Raw genomic sequence first — 22,971 nt, 5'->3', positions numbered from 1 at the left:
GACGTGTCTAGACACCAATGTCAAACCTTCCCATGTCATCAGGCTCACAGAAGAAGTACAGGTCCGTGGCTGTCAGATTAGTTTCAGTGTGTTTGTTCACATTTTTTTTATGTTTCATAGTTAAAAATGGAAAATTTGGGACCAGCAGTTGGCATAATAGTTACGTTGCTGGATTCCCACATAGTCGACCATGTTTCGAGTCCCTGACACGGTGGCTTAAACTCAGACCAGGTGCGTGTGCATGTATGTCCAAGATCCTGAGAGGAGAAGGGATTGTGGCATGGCCATCCCCCTTGGGGGGTGAATTCTTGCTTTCTGTCTCTCTTTCTCTCTGTCTTTCCAGTGAGCACACACGCCCTATAGCAAAAAAAAAAAATCTCTCTTAAAAAAAATTATAAGCAGAATTTTTATAAAGGGTAAGGGGCAGGAAATAAAAATTACATATGCAATATATGTAACATTTTATGTTTTGTCCCAAAGGTACCTGAAGCTCTTCACTTTTCTGCCTCTTCCAGAAATTGACCACATTATGCAGCTGCACATCAAAGAGCCAGAAAAGCGGGCTCCCCAGAAACGGCTGGCTGCAGAAGTGACCAAGCTCGTTCATGGGCGGGAAGGACTGGGCTCTGCTAAAAGGTGGGCTTTTACAATAGTAACACATCATAACGTTTAGCGATAGCCTGGAGAAGATTGGAGCTACACCGAGGATTAGCTTGCTGTTTGTCACCCACAGACATTGTCAGTGTTTGACTTCAGTGCTTTAAAATAGCTCCTGTTTACTGGAAGGGAAGATGATTTTGGATTAAGTTAATGAATTATACAATATACTAGATAGATGTTGCTGTTTGAAAAACTACTCTAAGACAGAGTGATGCTCCCTGATTGGTTAGTAGGGACTAGGGCAGGTACTGGAGTGAGCCCTTACCTAACGCAGTCTTCGATGTGTTTCCAGGTGTACACAAGCCCTGTATCACAGTAGCATAGACGCGCTGGAGCTCATGTCTGATCAGGAGTTAAAAGAGCTGTTTAAAGAAGCTTCATTTTCTGAATTAGTTCTTGACCCTGGAACAAGTGTCCTAGATACATGCCGCAAAGCAAATGCCATTCCAGACGGCCCCCGAGGGTAAGATTATTTCACTTTTGAATTCACAGTTAATTCACCATTAAATGTTGTGATTCACAGCATGTGTTTCCAGAGAGGCCGATTTCCTGATGCTTTTTTTTTCTTTAGGTTTTTACTATAGGGCGGATGTGCTCATTAGAGAGAGAGACAGAGAGAGGGAAAGTGAGAAACCATCTTTCAGAGGGTTGACTGTGCCCCAGTTCCTTCTCCATTCTTTTCCTGGGATTTTGGGCGTGCCAGCATGATTTTCAAGCCGTCAGGTCCAGGACTTGAACTGCAGTCAACCATGTGGGAGTCTAGCACCTTAACCACACCACCTGCTGGCCCCATTTGTTTTCTTTTTAATTTGACAGAGGCTGTGTGCGCATGCTGGAGAGAGACAGAGAGATAAGGCTAGAAAAGCAACCCCCATGAGAGATGGTCGTACCACAATTTCTTCTCCTCTGTCTTTCCCTCTTTTGGGGTTTTAGGCACAGATACACATGTACCAACTTGTTTTTCAAGCCATTTGGGTCTGGGGATTGAACCACACAGTCGGCCGTGTGGAATCCAGCTGCCTTAACTACCATGCCACTGTCTGGCCCCTGATAACATTTTTTTGGGGAGAGGTTTTTGCTGTAGGGCAGGTGTGCTCGCCAGAAAGTCAGAGAGAGACAGCAAGAAATCACCCCCTGGGGGGATGGCCACACCGCAGTCCCTTCTCCATTCTCCTTTCGGGATCTTGGGCGCACACACACACGCCTGACATGAGTTTGAGCCACCAGGTCCAGGACTCAAACCATAGCTGACTACATGGGAGTCCAGTGATGTAGCTATTACGCCATCTGCTGGTCCCATGGTTGTATTTTTTATGTTCTACAACCTAAGTCCCATTGTTCCCTACATTTAAACAAAATGTAGAATGTGATCCGGAAACTGTAGCAAAGAGCCTAAAATACTATTTCCTGAAAGGAAGCAGTCTACTCACATGCTGTCTGCTTTCTAGTCGACATACAGCAGTGTCCAGGCTGCAGGACGTGAGATATTTGTAGCAGATTGAATGCAGAAAGTGATATGAAATACCCAGTGGTCTTCAAGTAGGTGTCCAATTTTTTTGAATTGGGTTGACATTAGAGGTGTCCAAATTTTTTGAATTGGGATGACATTAGAGGTCTTTGGCTGTATTTTGTTGGCCCGAGAACCCACATGCAGGGCCTCAGCTCTGCAGCATTCCGCCTTGGGGTGATTTCCCACTTTCCTTTTCTCTCTTTGTGGGTACACACCCCCTATGGCAAAAAATCTAAAAGAAACAACACATTTCTTTCTTTGGAAAGAGATCCTCTTCTTGGCAGCTGATTAATTATCCTTTTTGTTTGCGCATATGGCCTTATAACTACTCTCCTTACAGAACAAATTTCCTTCCCAGTACTCTTAAAGAATCTTTTCAACAGACCCTTTTGGAAAAACCCACAACCAAAACTTGTTTTCACCCCTTATGGCCAAATCCAGAAGGGGAGCCATACAAAGTGAAGGTGCCTGTGAATGTTCATGTTCCCTTCCCTCACGTTCCCTGACTCTCAGGAAGACCCTTCCTCCTCACTTGTGCCTCAGCTCCCCAACATTCACTGCCAGGCAAGAGCAGTACATGGGATTTTGATAAAGAAATGACACGTGTGGATTTGGGTCACTGCAACAAAATACTTTTAAACCTCTTACTTTAAGATGACCCAAATCTTTCATATTCCCCGACCCATCCATGCCTTGAAAAAGCAAGTCTGGGAAATGGGTGGAAGAAGAATTTCCTTAGGAAATAATTTTTAGAGCATAACCACAAATAAACGGGAATCATGACAAGCAGTGAGACTTCTGCCTTCACACAAGTAGTCTTTGTCTCCTCCTCCTCATCTCTAGCACGTCTTTATTAAGGAGTGGAAACTTGTCTGATCTCTGCTGTGAAATGCCCCAGCTGTGTTGTGTGTTGTGTGTTGGGTTCTCACTGTTGATGCACATCAGAGCAGAGCTGTGGAAAGCCCACCTCCTGGGATCTCACCTTCCTAGGAGCCCTAGAACTGAAGGAGAGAGAGAAGAGCTGCCGACACATGTCATACTTGGTCTAATTCTGGCTTTGTCTAATTGTGAGATTAGTTTATAAAATATATTTCTCAGGACTAGCAGTGGCATAATGGTTATATCAGTGGACTCCCACAGTTGATCGCGGTTTGAGTCCCAGATGGAGTGGCTTTAAAACTCACACCGGGCATGGGTGCGCGTGTGCCCAAGATCCCAAGAGGAGAATAGAGGAGGGATTGCAGCATGGCCATCCCCCATGCAAGATGATTTCTCACTTTCTGTCTCTCTGTCCAGCAACTGCATGCGTCCTATAGCAAAAACATTTCGTTTTTCTAGTTGATTTCCAAGACTTGTAAGACAGGGAACGTGACCTATCCCCATTTCATAAAGACCAAGAACAGCAAAATGAAATGGCCACATGAGAAGTTCCAGAGAAGGAAAATTCAAGTGGAGGCAACTTTTGGATCATCTTGGGTCAAACGTCTTGACACTGGTTTGAATCCTGGATCTGGTTACTTGAGAAACCAGAATTCTCCATCTCTGCTTTCCTATCCCTCTTCCTCACTGACTACTTCTTCCCCCAGGGCTTAGATTTTGTTCCACTTGTCTTTATTCTTTATGGTACCTAACTCAGTGTTGGGCTAATACATGAGAAACGTTTACTTAAAAAAGTCTTTGGGAGTGTGGTGGTTAAGGCACTGGACTTCCACATGGTCAAACACAGTTCAAGTCCCGGACCTAGCGGCTTGAGAAATCATACTGTGTGTCATGTGTGTGTGTGCCCAAAACTCCAGAGAGAAGATTGGAGGAGAGGGGATTGCACCATGACCATCCCCCCAGGGGGTGATTTCTCATTTTTCCTTTCTCCATGTCCAGTGAGTACAGGTACCTTATGGCAAAAATCTAAAAAGAAAACCTCTGCAGCTCTGGTCAGCCAGCCATATTTGAATGCCAGTTTCTCTTTGTTAAAGTACTCTACAACAAAGGTGAGCCTAGATGTAAAATCTGAAAGGAACCATGCAGTAAACAAGCATTTTCAAAAAGAAAAATCTTTCCTTAACTAGAAAATATTTTACTGTTGTATAAAACCGCACTCAGTAATAGTGCCTTAATTTTATTTGGTAGCACATTCAGACAAGAGAAAACCAACATTTGCCTTTCGTAAGGACTCCAAAAGCCTTTCATGCTCTGAATCTCTCTTCCTCTCAAATCCCACCTCTTTCTAGCTTCTCCCATGTTTCCTTCCCTTTTTGTGAAGGTAACTGCTACACTTCCAGTTAAGGTGCTCTTTATTCAGGAATGTTTCCAGCCCTCACGTACCCATCTAATCAGTTTCTCTGGAGTAACTTCTCCTCTCATCCTTCTCTATAGCACTTAATCACATTGTTCATTTCGTTGTCTATATATTTCTGTCAGTTTGCAGTTCAGTGCTTGGGGCCAGCAGATTGGGCACCAGTTATGTCACTGGGCTGTCATGTGGCTGACTGTGGTTCGGGTCCCAGACCAGTGGCTTAAAAATTATGCTGGGCATGTGTGTGTCTGTGCCCAAGATCCCAGAAATAGAAGGGTAATCCCCCGGGGCCATCTCCCCAGGCGGATGATTTCCTACTTTCCCTCTCACTGTCTCTGTCTCTCTTTCTCTCTTTCTAGCAAACTCATGTGCTCTAAGGCAAAAATCTCCAAAAGAAAAAAAAAATGTTTATTGAATTGGATAACTTCACTTAAACTTACATATGGATACTTGGGGTCAGCAGGTGGCATGGTGGTTAAGGCACTGGATTCCCGCATGACAGACCACTGTTTGGACCTGGCAGTTTAAAAGTCATGCTGGGTGTGTGTGCGTGCATGCTCAAGATCCCAAGAGGAGAAGGGATTGCAGCATGGTCATCTCCCACCCCAGGGAGTGATTTCTCACTTTCCTGTCCCATCTCTCACCAGCAAGCACACATGCCCCATGGCAAAATCCTCAAACAAGCAAAAAAGCAATCTATATACTTTGTGTCGTCACAGATTTCAGTTAGTAATCTAGAATTTATTAGATCAGTTACTGATTTTCCATTTCTAAAATCAATTTAATTTTTAAAAATATATGTTTTAAAGTTTATTTCTTCCACAAAAGACAGAACAGAGTGGCATCCCCAGCGGCATCTTCACACCGTGTTCCATTGTCCGTCCCTGCCAGCCTGAATCATGGATGCACACGTACCCAGCATGCCTAGAGGGGGTCCTAATCTGCTATCCAGGACCTTTTCCTGTGGGTGCAGTTGTGTTACCACTTCACCATCACCTGGCCCTCAGTTTTTTTTTCTTTTCTTTTTTGTAATTTCCCTGAGGGTGCATGGACTTTCCAGAGGAAGAGGAAGAACACAGCACTCCCCTCCATGGGGCAGGGGCCACACTGCAATCTGTATTTCCACCCTTTTGGGATTTGGGGCACATGTACACATGAGCCCAGTGTGTTTAAGCTGCCAGGCCCACAACTTGAACCATGTGGTCAGCCACTTAACCACCAGGCTACAGGCTGGTCCTCTGATTTTGTTTTTAAGAAAATGTTTCTGGGGTCTGCAGGTAGTGTGGTCGTGAGGGCTCTGGACTCTCACATGGCTAGCTAAGTGTGAGTCGAATCATGGACCTGGTAGCTTTATGTTCTCATTTTCTCTCTCTCTGGTCAAATAAAATAAAATAAAATAAAATAAAATAAATACATACATACAGTTAAAGTTAAAATGGGATAATCATTTGCTATAGGCCCAGCCATTGTAGCACAGTGGTAATACAAGTGCCCTGTAAGGCTGGAAGTCATGTGGCTGACTCAGGCACCCTGGATCCTGGAGGGCTGTAGAAAAGGGATCACAGCATGACAACATGCTGTTTAGGGTGCCTCTCTTCCTTCTTCCCCCTTCACCCTCACTCCACAAACATGGTCTCTATCAATAAAAAGAAATTGATATTATTTGCATAGTCTCAATGTAATTTGCAGGGCTATTTCAGTTTCATAAGCAAGTTCCCTAACGATGTCTTAGGATATAACAACACAGTAGCTGTGTCATACATTTCATGGGTAGCTTTTAAAAACAGAATTGTTCTATTTTTGGATCTTTTTTTTTTTTAAAATAATAGAGTATATGCACTTTAGGGGGAGACAGAGGGAGAAGAAGCACCCTCTATGAGGGTGCACTGTGACTCCCTCCCTCCCGTCCATCAAATCCTGGGTGTGTGTGCCTGACATATTTCAGGTCCACTGTGCTGGTGACTTCAGCTGTGCTTGCCATGCAGAATCTGGGTTCTCTTGAGTAGTGTTATCATCAGCATGTTACTGAGCCAGGCCTGGTGTCTTCTTGATTTTTTTTTTAAGGAGAGGGGGCCTCCAGAGCAACTGCAACTTCTCTTAGTCCTTTATAGCACTTAATCATAATATGTTTGTCATTGTTCATCTAGTTGTCTTTATGTCTCTTGCCAGCTTGCTACTATTTGCATAGTGATCCAAATCCCTTCTCTGTTCTTTTCTCAGAATCTTGGACACGCATGCACATGCTCCCACCGTGAATTTCAAACCACCAGGTCTAGGACTCAAACCGACCACAAGGGAGTTCAGCGCCTTAACCACTGCACCACCTGCCGGCCCCTCATTTCATTTTTTTTTTTTTTTAAAGTTTGTGTATGTATTACATGAGCAAGAGAAACTGAGACAGTACTTCCAACAGAATTGACAGTGATCCACCCAGTCCTGGAACTGGTGCAGGCCATGCCTTGTGTACTCAGTGAGGTCTCCAGATGCAAACCTGAATGTTCCCATGTGTGTCAGCCTCACAAAGCATTGTGGTTTTTTTGTTTTTGTGTTTTGAGAGGTTTTTGCTATAGGGTACGTGGGCTCACCAGAGAGACAGACAGAAAGCGAGAAATCACCCTCCAGGGGAATGGCCATGCCGCAATCCCTTCTACTCTATTCTCCTCTTGGGATCTTGGGCACACACACATATATGCCCGGCGTGAGTTTAAGCCACCGGGTCCAGGACTCGAACCATAGTTGACTACATGGGAGTACAGCAACATAGCCATTATGCTAACTGCTGGTCCCTGGTATTGTGTTTTACACTGTGCTACAGTCTGGTCCCATTTCATTTTAAAAACCACTACCAACGAAATGGTTCCATCAAGAGCTATGAGCTATCCCACTCATAACTAAATTGGTTTTCTCCACTAAACAAACCTACTATTACACCTTTTATCTGCTATTTTCTAAGAGCATTAAAGTGAGGCAGAATCTAGTGAATATGAAAGTAACACTCCAGCACTAAATTATTTTAGTTGGAGAACCCCTGAAATTTAAGTGAAGTATGGTTTCTTTTTGGTGGCAGGCAGTCAACAATGATTGGTTCTCTGGGGCCACCAGGTGGCATGGTAGTTAAGGCACTGGAGTCCCACATTGCTGACTGTGGTTCAGTCCCAGACCTGGTGGCTTGCTTTCTCACTATGTCCGTCCGTCTCTCTCTCTTTCTCTCTAGCGAGCCTGTGCCCTATAGCAAATTTTTAAAAATATAGTAATAAAATCAATTTAAAAAATGATCAGGTCTTACCTCATTTAACGTTTCTATTTTTTAGGTATCGGATGATAACAGAAGGCGGAGTCAGTATAAACCACAGACAAGTAACAAATCCTGAGAGTGTTTTAGTTGTTGGACAACATATTCTCAAGAATGGACTTTCTTTACTTAAAATAGGAAAAAGGAATTTCTACATTATAAAATGGCTTCAGTTATAATGAAAAATCCTTGTGGCTCTAACAGGCTTGTACATCATTCATTCTGAAGACACATAAAGTGTTGGCTCCTGAACTTAGACCCTCATTTACACAGATCAGAAAAACAGAATGGACTAGGCCTTACAGTGTGAGTAATTTTATTTTTATGAGTTGGTTAATAAATAAGGTGTTTGTTTAATGATGGGATATTTTATTTTCTGATCCACAAACATTAAGGACTGCCATCGAAAACCATAATGTCTAGTGTTAGTCTCTTAAAAAAAAAGATAATTCATGAAAGAATTGCTCTTTTCTGTTTTGCACTTTTTGGACTGAGGAGGGGAGCAGCAAGGAGGTGTAAGTAACCGTGGATTTGGTTATATCAGCTATGGAGCATTGATCTCAGCAGTCACACATACATTCGGCATACTTGTTACACGCCAGCAGTTCCTCCAATGTTCACAGCTAGATCTTTCTGTGGTTCATAAGCTTTATCATGTGTTTGCAGAGGGCAAGAGAAGACACCCCATCATTAGGAATGGTCATGCCACAATTGCTTGTCCCTATCCTTTTGGGATTTTGAGCATGCACGTGTGTTTCTGTTGTATTTCTCCAGCTACCAGGTTGGGACTTAAACTGTCAGCCATGTGGGATCTAGCCATCTTAACTACCAGACCATAGAGAAGATTGTGTTTTCACACTAGTGTGTGAGCTGTACTTACCTCAAACCTTGTAATGTAACAGTACCCATCTGACTTGGGGGAACAAAAAAGAGATGGGAAATGTTACTAGAAATTTATAAATTTCTAAATTTTTTGAAGAATTGTTTGATTATATTTATTATTATTTTTAAAATTTGCTATAGGGCACATGTGCACACCAGAGAGAAAAAGAGAGAAAGAGAGAGAGAGGAAGTAAGCAAGCCACTAGTTCTAGGACTTGAACTGTACTTGACCATGTAGGAATCTGAGCCTAATGCCTTAACCACTATGCTACCTGCTAGCCCAAAATTCTAATTTTTTGGTTGTTTAGCAAGCACATCTAGTTCTAAAGAGGAGAAAAGAGGGAGAGGAGTTAGATGAGACCATTTGACTTAAATTGCAAAAATGGGCCAGTGTGTGGCATGGTGGTTAAGTTGGCTGGATTTCACATGGCCGATTAAGCAGTTCCAGTTCCTGTCACAGCAGCTTGGAAAAACAAAACACCGGGAATGTGTGCCCAAAATCCCAAAAGGAGGGAAAAATGGAGCAGGGGCCACAGTGTGACCATCCCTCATGGGAGGGTGCTTTCTTACTGTCCTTCTGTTTCTCCCTGTCTCCAGCAAATGTACATGACTAACAATTTTTTTAATCACTTCTTTAAAAAAAAAAGAGGTCAGCTTTCCATACATTAAACAATTTCTCCAAAACTGTTTCCACATCGGAAAAATAAATAGCACCCTCATTCCCCTAAGGATCAGGTGACACCCGCATGAAATGGTTAATCATACTTCCTCTGAAAACCTTATAGGCAGCAAAGTATGGCTTTTAGTGTTCAAATCCTAGCCATTTACTACCTGGCTCACTCAGAAGCAAGCAGTCAGTCTTCACATACAACATGGAGAGATAAGACCTTGGTGAACTATGAGACTCGTTAGGAAGAGAGTCATAAAACTCCTGGTAAGCTGTACTGTCATGTCCCAAAGTAGATTTAGGTGTTTAAAAGCTAGTTTATCTAAACCTTTCTTTGGGAGGCTAGGAAGAATTCATTTATTGACAAATTTGAGTATCATTTCATACCAGCAATTTTATTTACACAGCAAAACATACAGGTATCTATTATAAATGTCATCTCTACATTTCAGAACTTCACTCAGTTTAAGGGCCAGCACAGAAAGGTTTTCTCTTTCCATAAGTTTCTTGCCTCTTTTTCATTATATTTCATTGTACAGAGTGTGTAGTACTAGCAAGTGCATCACCATAGCGTCTTTAAAGCCAGCATGCTCAGTTTGAAATCTGTTTGATATGCTGGAGAAAAGTAAGTTTTCCTTCCCTTTTTTTCTTATAAATTCAGAAGGCCAGAATGGTAGTCAACTGATCTACCTGAAAAAAATAAAACATGGATGGCTATAATTTCAAAACTGATCTTTAATAATGGCAGAGTAAGTTTTAAGTGTGCTAAGAAACATTTTGGTACTCTGTATTCTGTCAAGATGGTACCGTTGAAGAGTCAGAGCAGTACCATATCTTACCTGATTGTTTGAGATAAGTTGCTGAGCCTGCTCATTTTTAGTAAATGGGTAACAGAGGTAAAGTTAACTTACATGTATTTTCCTGCCAGTAGCCCTTCATGAATATTCAGCGTCACTTGGCAAAAAATGTTAATGTCTGCAGTATATAACTTGTTAGATGTTAGAGATGAAGCTAGATGTATTAAAGATTTCTACCCATAACTTGAAATTTGTAATATAGTAGTAGTTCATAATAGGAATCACCTGGGGAATTTGAATTTAAAAATGTGTATGTCCTAAGCCTCTCCTCCCACCCCCACTGCTATTTCATAGTCAGTAAGACTTAAGGAGTGTGTGTCCAGACGTTTCTCTTTAAATAACAAAGCTCCACCCACATTTCCATACCACTATCCTAATGTATTTTGTTGATATGAAGTAAAGTAGCTGTTAGCAATGAATACTTACACAGAGGGTAAGATGGTTTAAGCCCTACCTCAAAGTGAATCTTTAGAGCCTGGTGTAAGTGTCCCATTTTAGAGCTGTACCTTAAGGACCACTGCTATGTCTGCAAACTGAGGAGAGTTTTAGGTCATCACTGGGTCCTGTAAAACTAAAAGGAACTGGCCATCATTACCAGGTCTTACTATAATCAAGTCTAGATGATGATTTTTAATGCAGGAAGCTGGAATTCATGCTTTTTGGGTAAGAATCAAAGTATTTTCACTTTCAGCGCGCTAGGGCAATGTGGACTTGTACTTGGAGGGGCCATGTCACTACACAGTGATGCACACCACATCTTGGTCAACGTCACAGATCCTCTTGTGCATTCAGCTTTCTTACTAACACATCAAAGGCTGCAGAGAAGCTCAAACTGTAAATCGAAGGACAGGTGGAATACAGTGATTCTACATGAGGAACTTGCCAACCCACATCTTTTAAAGCCAGATCAGTTTATACAGTGCATGCATTAGTCATATGAAATATCGTCTTGGTGCTTTCTTCTGGAAGGACTATGGCAGCAGCTGTAAGACTACTAACAGATTACACAGGTCATCTTATCCACAGGCAAACTGCTTTGTACAACTGGAACATTAACAATTCTTTTTTAAGTTCAAATGAAACTGTCACAAGACAGACTCAATATATTTTATATATACTGGAAATCTTTAGAAACAGCCATTTATTATTTGGATTAAATGTGTGATTTGTTCTGTAATACAGAGTACACTTTTCAGTTTATAGCCAGTCTGCACATGAGCAGATCCATACCGTTGCAATACACAGGAGTTCATAAATAAAATTCTACTCAGGTAGGCAGTAACTAGCAAGTTTTGAGTCAACAAAGTCTCAGTATTATATAGTTCTCTTCACCAAAGATGAGTCTCTCGGATTTCAGCAATAATTTGACTGGCTCCTTGTAATGCCTGTATTAAAGGAAACAACAACTTTAAATTCTTACAAAGTTAAGACATGAAGTTATGTATGGCAATTTCTCCAATTTATATGTGGTAGACTTTAACCAGTATCTTTGGAATTTGACTATATACTGAGTTGTGGGAAAAATCATGACATATTCTGTTTCTATGCAAAAATGTGTCATGACTTTTCTGACAGCCTTCTATATATATAAAGAGAGAGATGTATATACCATACATATGTGTATGGTATATACATACACAGGGTCTTACTATCATAATCCTCCTGCCTCACCTTCCCTTCTGGGACCACAGGTTGGCACCACCATGCTTGGCTCTTGTTTTTTTTGTTTTTTTTTTTTGTTTTTTTTAAGCAGGGTCTCACGTTGCCCAGCCAGCTTCAAGTTCATAATCCTCCCACCTCAGCCCTCGCAAGTTGCCAGGATGACAAGTGCACACTTCTGCACCCTGTCTCTAGGCTGGACCAGAATCGAACCCAGGCCTCCCATGTGGCTTCAGCATCCCAACCTGCAGAGCACAGCATCTCAGCAGGACACATCACTGTGGCTCTGCCCAGAGTACATTTTAAACTGTTATGTGTGTGTGTTTGTATATACAGCCCAAAGATAAAAATTTTACAAGTCAGAATACCTTTAGCATATCAGCTGCTTCTTTCCTACGCTGTGCCATGTCCTCAGATTCAGTCAGAAGATCGTCCAATAAAGATGATTTATATAGCTGTCCTACTAACTCACTCTGAAGAGTATCTTTCACATGATTAACCAAAAAATGCATTACTGCCTTTGGCACACTGCAAAACAAAACCAAATTGAAAATTTTGGCAACAATTCTGCCTCTAAAATTTGGGCTTTGAATCTGACCTCAGATGATCACAGTTACATAACAATACTACTTTAGTTATTTTCCTTAATGCCATAATTAACCTTCATGTTTTTACTTAATTGCAATCAAACATCAAGGAAAGTCACAACTGGAACCAGCAGATGGTATAATGATTATGTCACTGGACTCCCACATGGCCAGCTGCAGTTTGAATCCCAGACCTGGTGGTTTGAAAGTCACACCAGGCACATGTTCATGCATGACCAGAATCCTGGGAGAAGAAGGGGTTGCAGCATGGCCATTCACCCCAGGGGTGATTTCTTGCTTTCTGTCTCTCTGGCAAGCACACACGTCCTATAGCAAAAATCTCTCTTTAAAAAAAGGGGGGGGGGAGAAGATTAGGATTTGGGACCAGGAGGTGGTGGTGGTGGTGGTGAAGGTGTTAAACTCCCACATGGCCAACTCTGATTTGAGTCCTGGACCTGGTAGCTTGAAAATCATGCCAGATATGTATGTGCATATGTGCCCAAAATCCCGAGAAAAGAATGAAAGAGAAGGGATTGCCCCTCTGGGGGATGATTTCTCACATTCCCATTCTCTGGTAAGTGCATACAACCTATGGCAAAACCTTTAAAAAGAAAAGCCACAATTCCTGATGTTTTACCTTGTTTCATCTATCAAAGCTCTATAATGAACATTACTCATAACAGCTAAAAAGTGGGAAAAGCCCAAATGCCTGTCACCTAAAGAACAGGTAAACAAAATATGTTATACCATATGATATTGCCACAAAAAGGAACAAAATACTGATTCATGCTACAATATGGATCAACCTTTAAAACATTGCAAGTAAAAGGAGCAGAGAGAAAAGGCCACATATTAGTGCAATCCCACTTATGTAAAAACCCCAAAGAGGCCCATCAATGGGGATGATAGGTTAGTGGTTGCCAGGAATGGGAGGGAGAGCAAAACAGGAAGTCTGCTAATAGGGCACAGGATTTCTCTATGGGGTAGTTGAAATGTTACAGAATTTGACAGTGGTTAAGTATGTGGTTTTATGAATATACTAATGTTTTTGAGAGAGTTTGTTTGCTATAAGGCACATGTGCTTGCTAGAGACAGACAGAAAGTGAGAAATCACCCCCACGGGGGGGAATGGCCATGCTGCAATCTTTTCTTTTCCATTCTCCTCTCAGGATTGTGGGCGCACATGCACACGGGCCCAACATAAGTTTAAACCGCCAGGTCCAGGACTCAAACCATGGTCAACTATGTGGGAGTCCAGCAGCATAACCATTATGCCATTTGTTGGTCCCACTAAAAACTTCTAAAACACTTTTTTTTAAAATTTTTTTTTAAAGAGGTTTTTTCGTATAGGGCGCGTGCGCTCGCCAGACAGAGACAGAAAGCGAGAAATCACCCCCCCAGGGGGGATGGTCACGCCGCAATCCCTCCTCCTCCATTCTCCTCTCGGGATCTTGGGCACGCACACGTGCCTGGCGTGAGTTTTAAGCCACCGGGTCCGGGACGCGAACCATGATCGACTACATGGGGGTCCAGCGACATAGCCATTACGCTAACTGCGGGTCCCCTAAAACACTTTTTAAAAGGGTTTTATTTTAGGAATTTATGGTATATAAATTCCATCTTTAAAAAAATCTCATAGAATGAAAACAAAAGCTAAGGCCTACTGTTCTTTAGATCACAGTGCAAAACACAAAGAATTATTTCTGCCTCCAGGCCTGGGACTTGAACAAAGGTCAACTATGTGGGAATCCAGCACCTTAACCACTACACCGCCTGCTAGTCCCACAATTTCATTTTTTATTCTCCCTGTTACTGCATGAAATCACATCACAGGCAACATGGAAGAAGGAAACATCAGACAGTGGACACATGAGAAAACGTTGAGTTAGAACAGAAAATAGATATTTCCAGTGAAAAGCATGTATTCGATACCTTGGAGAACCAGATCAAATAATTAAAAATGCAAGTCAGTGTTAGGTAGCTGAAATAATGAGTAAAACTAACTAAATTGAATTCTAGAAAAAATATCCTGTTAAATGACTTAAAAATGTGGCAGTCAGAACAAAAGGATATCTCTCACTTCTTAGTAGCTTTTTGTTTTAATGAGACCTAGAGGGAGGCAGGGAGAGAGGGAAGGCGCATATGTGTGGGTAGGGGTGGAGAAAGACCTTCAAGAGGGTCTCACCGACAAGGTCTCACCGATGTCCTGTTCCTCTTGCCCCACCTCCCAGTTAAGTAGGACCACAGGTGTCTGCACCAAGCCTACTTAGGCTGGGCTGGGAACCAAACCAGGGCCTCCTACACAGCCTCAGCCCTTGCATAGCCCACTTACTTGTGCCACCACAGCTGGGCCTCTTAGTAAATTTTCTGCTTGATACTGGGGCCTGGTTACTCTATGTTAGCACTTTGGCTCAGAGAATCTATTTCATTTAGAATAAAAACTAGCTTAAAAAAATTTTTTAAAGGCAAAACAATTCATGGAATAATCCAGCAGTATTATAGTGTGTGATTTGCATTAAGTAGTACTAACCTGTCTTGAATATTCTTTCTGACAATAAGAAAATAAGACTTGATGAGTCGTTCGATAACCTCACAATCTCGCTGTTCACGGGCAGATAGTTTTCGTGCAACAGGAACCGGCTAAATGGGGTAAGGGGGGGAAACGTTACATTTACCATTCAAAAGTTAGTAAGGTTTTGAGGAGTGTTTTTGGAAGTGTTTCTCTACTCATCTGATCATCTTATTAGACCTAAACCAAGTTCTCATGGCTTATTACCACATCCAGCAGATTCACAGCATGGCCTTTTTGTGGACTGGCTGGCATAATTGGGATTGGCTTTGATTTCTCTTCAGCCAATAACTCTTCAGCTTTTGAAGTTTTCAGCATTCCTCGCCAGTTGCCTGTTGTTGGTTCTTGAACACCATCTCCAACCCCACCACCTCCAGATGCAACCTGAAAAAAAAAAATCCAAATCCTATACCAACCACATACCTGAAATAGACTAAGCAACTTGCTGTCTTTGACAGTGTGAAAATACACACCAATACCGTCTGGATTTAATCTGTTCAGGTAATGGGGTCAGAAAGAGATGGTGGGTGCCAGGCACAAGTGGAACCCGAAACTGTCTAAGTACGTAGGTCTGCTGTAAATTGTTTGCAAGGCTTCAGCCAATTGGGTCCTACTTAATTCCTTTTTATTCATCATTTGCTGACTTATCAAAATATTTCCTCTTCCCCTACCCTCAAACACTAGTTGGTAGGAAAGTATAAACTGCCCTTAAAAACAAAGCTACAAACACACATAATGAAAAAAAGTGGGCCAGACAGTTGGTATGGTGATTAAGATAGCTGGGTCTCACATGGCCAATTTTGTGATTCAAGTCCTGGACCCTGCAGCTTGGAGCGTGTGTGTGTGTGCGCGTGCGCACACATGCGCGCCACATCTTTTCAGGAAAATAAAGAAGGTACTTTCTCACTTTCTCTTTGGGAAGTGTACGTGCCCTGTAGTAAATTTTTTTTTTTTTTTTGAGAAGTTTTTGCTACAGGGCATGTCCGCTCACCAGAGACAGAGACAGAGAGATAGAAAGCGAGAAATCACCTCCCAGGGGGGATGGCCACACCTCAATCCCTTCTCCATTCTCCTCTTGGGATCATGGGCACGCACACACACGCGCCTGGCATGAGTTTAAGCCACCAGGTCCGGGATTCGAACCGTGGTTGACTATGTGGGAGTCCAGCGACAGCCATTACACAAACTGCTGGTCCCGCCCTGTAGTAAATTTTAAGTAAATAAGGAAAAACAACAGCCACGCAGTTTAATTTTTTCAAAGTAATCTTAAATACTAGTTGAACTATGATCTCTCTGAAAGTTCTATGAACTCATGTCTCCAAACTTAAAAGAGTTCATATATTTCTCAAGTCAGTTTGTATTCCTATGTTAGTAAAGAAAATTACCATAGGGTAAAAGTAGAAACTCTTTAATAAAATAGGACTATACTGAGGCTAGCAGGTGGTGTGGTGGTTAAGGCACTAGACTCCCACGTGGCTGACCATGGTTCAAGTCCCAGACCCAGCAACTTGAAAAACCACACTGGGCCTGTGTACATGAGTGCTCGAAAACCTGAGAGGAAAATGGAGGAGAGGGGACTGCAACATTGCCACCACCCTGGGGCATGATTTCTTGCCCTGTCTCTGTCTCTCCTAGGTGAGCTCACATCCTATGGCAAAAACCTAAAACAAAAAATAACAAGACTACATTCTTTATTCTTAGGCTGATACTTACTTTAAATTGCCAAAAATGTGGAATGTGACATAAACCAAAGTTTCCTCAATGTCTATACACCTGAGAAAGATCTACTGAAAGAAATCTACTACTACCATTAATCAGGTGTTTTTACAACTTTTGTTAGTCTAAAGTCTAAAAGGAAAAATCAACTTTATGATACTGGGGAAAGCAGAGAGTTCATCAACATTTAAGAGATGGTTTTTAAGATTTTATAATCTAGGGGCTGGCAGGTGACATGGTGGTTAGAGGCACTGGATTCCCACATGGGTGAGTCCCCCCGCCCTCCCTCCCTCTCCCTCTCTGGTCAAACTGAAATAAACAAATGAATAAAAATAAAGTTGAATAAAATAATTCTTTAATAAAAAAGATTTTATAATCTAAAAATGGTTATATACATTTAATAGGAGAGTGTTATGGCCGTTTTGGGTGTCATGTTGAATGGAAACACTGGCCATAACCTGTCTTTAGTATGTTATTTAAGGTGAGCTATAGCTGAATATAAGCAGTATATTTATCTTAAGCATTTAGAAATGAATCATTATACTGGGTTGTTGGAAAAGTCATGACACATTTTTGAATAGAAAAACATTAAAAATACATGACTTTTCTGACAACCCAATATTTTAAATGCTTGTTAACTATACATGAATGATACATCAAATGAAATCTCAAGGGAACTGAGCTCATTATGGGTGATGTCATAATGAAATGACGCTTGTGCAGTGATTCAGATGGTTCTTAGTATCTGAGCACAGTGGGCTGAGAGAACACTGATATTTACAAGATTGGATTTGAGGTTCAGAATTTTAAATCTGTACAGTAAGGGGCCAAATAGAAGAAAAACTGGAAATATAAATGGTCTGAACAATTCACACATTTCATTTCCCCTATTTAGGAGAAAACACTCAGTCCCCCGTTCGATTTGAATTTGCTGAAGCTGCTGAAGCACAGTGAAGCTGTATGTTAGGGTGACAAGTGCAGGCTCACTGGAAGCACAAGAAAGCAGCATTGGAGGATTAGCCCTTAATACTGGACAGACTATAAAACCTTCAAAGAGGAAGTGTTCAAAGGTACAATTTCCATCTCTGAAATCTTCCCTATCAAAATAATAAATTCACAACTATTCTTGGGCTGGCTCTATGGCCTTGTGGTTACAGCAGCTGGATTTCACACGGCTGACCATTTCGTTTGAGTCCTAGACCCAGTGGCTCGAGAAACACACCAGGCATATGTATATATGAGCCCAAAATCCTAAAAGGAGATTAAAAATGGAGGAGACAGGATTGCAACCTAACCACTCCCCATGGGGGTGCTCTCTCTTCTCCTCTCTGTCTACACCCTTTAGCCAAAAAAAAAAAAAAAAAAAAAAAAAGTAGTACAAAACTTCTTAAAGATAACAGAAAACAGTGGGAAAGCCTGTTACTGTTCATTAAAACGATGTTAAACTACAGAGCCATCTTACATGGGTTAGGTAAAAGGAACGTTAAGAACATAACACAGACGACAAGAGGTAGATGCCACTGTACAAACAGGTTCTTTAGTGGTTCTGAAGATAGTATTTCAGTAAGAACCAAAAGTACCGACGTTTTCATTCTGAAGCAAGAGACTCACATTTTTAGTTTCTCTTCTGTTGTCCTGAATTAACTGTTAAAAGATATGTTAAAACATGCAATTTAACAAGCAAAATTTAAATACCAGTGGCATGATAATAAAAAAATGCAGCATAATTTCCTCTTCAGATTACTTCTTTTTCTGGGTGCACCTTCTATGTGGTAAGCAAAAGCCTGTCAAGCATATTTCATAAGTTATGATTATATAAAGTCTTTCATAAAGTCAGGCTGGATATGGAACCTGGGCCTCCCGTGTGACCTCAGCCTCTGGAATAGCAGTGTCTACTGGCATGCACCACCACAGCTGGGGCACGTTGTTAGATCATTTAAAATTTTCTGTTAGACTAAAGTGACCTGACCTTAGCACAGTATCCCATACTAATATTCTCCTGTTCAGCACATCATTTCCACAAGAATGTGTTGCACCAAACAACCAGGCATGCAGGCTTAGATGAAAGAATCAGAACAGACCTTGCCATCAGCCTCAGCAGAAGCAGCAGGGGAGGGCTCCTGGGAGGCAGGTGCCAAAGCACTTGGAACTTTAGAGGACTAAAGGCAAAAATGCAGGGAAAAATTCAAGGATGCCAAAACTGCATTCAGAAACATTCTATAAATTGAATTTTTTTTTCCCCTCGGTAACAAAATAGTAAAATAACATGAAAAACAAAAGTAATCATGGGAGTTAAGTTTGTTTATTCTGCTTTATTTCCTGTACCACTGTCACTTATTTAAAAGTTTTCCTCAGATGAATATCTAAGAAAAATCCAAATCTAAAAGCTGCATTTTTATTTTTGGTAGTTGATAAGATTTTTTTCTGGCAAATAATTTAAGGTACCAATTTTTATACACACATTTTAATATATGTAATTACTATAGTTTCACTAGTAACTAAAATCTCTGCTATATGCACACTGTTGTCTTTCCTTCAAAAAAAAATTCCTCTTATAATAAAGTCACTAGTCATGTCAACTGAATTTACAATGTTGGCAAAGACAATGAATTAAAAAATTAAAAGCCTTGACACTTGCTTAAAAGCTACTTTTTAGCATTTACTCCAGTTTTACTTGAAATACTATAATATCTTTAAGTTAATCAAAACCTTTTTTAAACTTGTATGCCTTTACTCAAATAATAAAATAGTTCCAATGGAGTATTAAAGAAATAATTTAAAAATTACTCCTAAAACTGAATAATATTCTGAGGCTTACCAATCCATCTTTGGGTGTTAGGAATATCCTTTAAAAAGTGTTATTTATTAGTATTTTTTACCTTGTCTCGTGATACAGCTGAAGGTAATTCTCTTGCTAGTCTGTTTCTTCTTTGTTCCTATAAAAGCCAAGTAAAAAGTGATGATCAAGTAAGTACTGAGATACATGCCTAATAAAAAATGTTCACCTTCATTGAAAAGTGTGGAATAACTTACAGATTTATTTTCTCACTGTTGGGACTCATGCCATAACTATCATATTTTTCAGTAAATAAGAAATTACATAACCCAATGCTTCAATCTTTTTTTCTGCCCCAACATACCTGAGAGATACGATACAATTTCAGTAACAATAGCTGCATATACCACGGTTTTTCTAATAAGGGGTAGCAAACTGGTATTTGTTCCTCTCCCACTAAGAAATACTGATTTACTCCACTTCAGAGCTTTGTCCAGAGCTCTACTGGTCGAAATGCTCAGAGGCATCACTCTGTGGTGGGCTGCATGTCTTAGGGTTCGGCCCACCAGTTCAGCTGGAAAGGCTGAGCCACAGCTGTGGCAGTTACAGTTCTTGTGGTTTCATGTTAGTTAACTTCTAGTTACTGTGTAATTAGTGCCACTTATGTATGTTACCAAAAATAAATATATCTACCCCAGGACTTAGATATAGTATTTTTTTTGTTTTTGTATTTTTTGTTTTGTTTTGGAGAGGTTTTTTCTATAGGGCGCGTGCACTCGCCAGACAGACAGAGAAACAGAAAGCGAGAAATCACCCCCCAGGGGGGATGGCCATGCCACAATCCCTTCTCCTCCATTCTCCTCTCGGGATCTTGGGCACGCACGCACACACGCCCGGCATGAGTTTTAAGCCACTGGGTCCAGGACACTAACTGCGGTTGACTACATGGGAGTCCAGTGACATAGCCATTACACTAACTGCTGGTCTCTTAGATGTAGTATTTTTTGTATAGTTGATTTCCTAATATTGATATTTGTTATCCCTAAAGAAAGTGTATTGGTTTTTCAAAAAAGAAAGTGTATTTGGAAATAAAGTCAGATGGAAAATTCACTTTAAAAGAAAAAGAATTTAAACTGTCTCTGTGTAGATGTGTAACAAAAGCCTTCCGCACTTAAATCACATCACATTTGAAATGCACAGATCATAGAAAACAAAGCCTTTAAAAGTCATTCTAGAAGAAACTAGCAGATGGCATAATGGTTACATTACTAGACTCCCATTTGTCCAATTGTGGTTTAAGTCCCAGACCCAAAGGTTTGAAACATGCTAGGCATGTGTGAGTGCGTGCCCAAAATCCCAAGAGGAGAATGGAGAAGGGACTGTAGCATGGCCATCATCCATCAGAGGTGATTTCGTGTTTTCTGTCTCTGTCTCTCTGGTGAGCAGATGTGTCCTGTAGCAAAAATTTCTCTGAATAAACAAATTAAAAATAAAATAAAAATGTCATTCTAACCGTCATATTTTTGTGTTAAATTCAGGTAATAGCCCCACAAAACTGTAACCTGAAAAAGTATCTAAGCCTTGGTTTCCTAATTTGTTGATATTATTTACCACACATAGGGTTATTGTGAAGATTCAACAGGAATACCAACATGAGTTCTTTTGCAGTCATTAAAACAACAGGCATGGGCCAGGCAGTGGCATGGTGGTTGAGGTGGCTGGATCCCACATACTCAACTGTGCAGTTTGAGACTTGGACCTGGTGGCTTAAGTGTCAGGTATGTGCGTGTGCCTGCATGCCCAGGGTCCTGAAAGGAGGGAGAAATGAACAAGGAATGTGGCATGACTTTCCCCCCACAGGAGATACTTTCTCTCTCTCTCTCTCTCGGCAAGCAAATGTGCCCTCTGGAAAATTTTTTAAAAACCAGGCACATTGGGACCAGCAGTTAGCATAATGGCTATGTTGCTGGACTCCCACGTAGTCGACCACGGTTCGCGTCCCGGACCTGGTGGTTTAAAACTCACACCAGGTGCGTGTGCGTGCGTGCCCAAGATCCTGAGAGGAGAATGGAGGAGAAGGGATTGTGGTGTGACCATCCCCTCTGGAGGGTGATTTCTCGCTTTCTGTCTCTATGTCTCTGTCTGTCTGGCAAGCGCACACACCCTATAGCGAAAACCTCAAAAAAAAAGAGGCATATTCATTCATAGAAAAATACCCGATCTTAGCCCAGCTGCACAGTGCAGAGGTTAAGTGCTCCGCAAAAGGAGCCCCATTGCACATGGCCAACTACAGTTTGAAAAATATGCCAGGTGGGTCAGCAGGTGATGTGGTAGTTGAAGCACTGGGCTCCTACATGACCAGCTACGGTCCGACTCCAGGACCTGGTGCTTTAAAAATCTCACCTAGCATATATATGTGTGTGTGTGTGTGTACCCAAAATCCCAAGAGGAGAATGGACTGCAGCATGGCTGTCACCCCTGGGGGTTGATTTCTCACCTTCCCCCTCACTGTATCTCTCTCTCCAGCCAGTGCATGTACCCTATGCCAAAAAACTTACAAAAAAAAAAAAAAAAAAAAAAAAAAAAAAAATTCCCAGGAGTGTGCACATAGTGTACTTAAGATCTTGATGTGTAAGTGGATGAAAAAGGATTATGGCATGACCAAGGCCCATAGTGGAGTTCTTTCTGTCTCATTCTCTTCTTCTTTTCCTCCTCTTTCATCTCTGTTTCATAAAATATGTTCTCTAACATTAAAAAAGACGAAGAAGAAGAAGAAGAAGAAGAAGAAGAAGAAGAAGAAGAAGAAGAAGAAGAAGAAGAAGAAGAAGAAGAAAGAAAACAACAAAAAAAACCACTAATCTGAAACCGTATCACATAGGACCTTATCAGTATGACAAATGCTCTGGACACAGATTTTCCATGAAGATGGTTGGTTATTATAAGACCTAAATCATTAAACTAAGGGATTCTCTGCACAGTCTGTTTTTTTTTTTTTTATTATTATATTTTTTAAAATTTTGCCAAAGGGCACATGTGCTCATGGAAAAGAGATGGGGGGGCAGGGAGGAAAGTGGGAAATCCCTCCCGTATCCCCCAAGGGAAGATGGCCACACCATAATCCCTTTTCCTTGGCTTTTGGGCATACATGCACACATGCCCAGCATGATTTCCAGGTCTGGGACTTGAACCACCATTGGCCATCTTGGAGTCCAGTGCCTTAACCTCTATGCCACCTGCTGGCCACTACACATGTTTATTAGTATGACTGTTATCCAGTCCACTTTGAGTGGTTATTTATTTAAATTTTTAAAAATTTATTATTATTTTTAATTTGCTATAGGGCATGTGTGCTCACCTGAGAAGGGTACAGAGAGACAGAGAAAGTGGAAAAGCAGGCCATCAGGTCCGGGACTTGAACCACAGTTAGCCATGTGGGAGTCCAGCACTTCAACCACCATGCCACCTGCTGGCCCCCCACTCTGTGTCTAAAGTGCTTTATTCAT

General features: G+C 41.3%; 2 protein-coding genes across 10 annotated transcripts in view; one reads left to right on the top strand and one right to left on the bottom strand.

Moving 5' to 3' along the window:
- The window catches only part of YARS2 (tyrosyl-tRNA synthetase 2), a 13,550-nt gene extending 5,438 nt beyond the window's left edge, over window positions 1–8,112 (top strand). The window contains exons 3-5 of the mRNA XM_006168089.3: window positions 481–636; window positions 953–1,123; window positions 7,775–8,112. Of these exons, the coding sequence (XP_006168151.1) occupies window positions 481–636; window positions 953–1,123; window positions 7,775–7,934 (487 nt within the window). The 3' untranslated portion in view covers window positions 7,935–8,112. The remainder of the gene's footprint in view (window positions 1–480; window positions 637–952; window positions 1,124–7,774) is intronic.
- A 1,566-nt stretch (window positions 8,113–9,678) lies between these two features.
- The window catches only part of DNM1L (dynamin 1 like), a 67,706-nt gene continuing 54,413 nt past the window's right edge, over window positions 9,679–22,971 (bottom strand). For 3 of the 9 annotated variants that reach the window (XM_006168080.3, XM_006168082.3, XM_027768115.1), the window contains 7 exons: window positions 19,572–19,628; window positions 18,774–18,851; window positions 18,304–18,336; window positions 15,184–15,360; window positions 14,938–15,047; window positions 12,189–12,348; window positions 9,679–11,546 (listed from right to left, as the gene is read on the bottom strand). In XM_006168080.3, the coding sequence (XP_006168142.1) occupies window positions 11,490–11,546; window positions 12,189–12,348; window positions 14,938–15,047; window positions 15,184–15,360; window positions 18,304–18,336; window positions 18,774–18,851; window positions 19,572–19,628 (672 nt within the window). In that variant the 3' untranslated portion in view covers window positions 9,679–11,489. The remainder of the gene's footprint in view (window positions 11,547–12,188; window positions 12,349–14,937; window positions 15,048–15,183; window positions 15,361–18,303; window positions 18,337–18,773; window positions 18,852–19,571; window positions 19,629–22,971) is intronic. The other 6 variants (XM_006168081.3, XM_006168084.3, XM_006168085.3 and 3 more) reach the window with 3 other exon arrangements.

Source organism: Tupaia chinensis, unplaced genomic scaffold (genome assembly GCF_000334495.1).
Source record: "Tupaia chinensis unplaced genomic scaffold, TupChi_1.0 Scaffold145519_1, whole genome shotgun sequence".
In the NCBI taxonomy this organism is placed as follows: Eukaryota; Metazoa; Chordata; class Mammalia; order Scandentia; family Tupaiidae; genus Tupaia; species Tupaia belangeri.
Note: the sequence above shows the minus strand (reverse complement) of the source record. Positions and strands in the feature narration are given on the sequence as shown.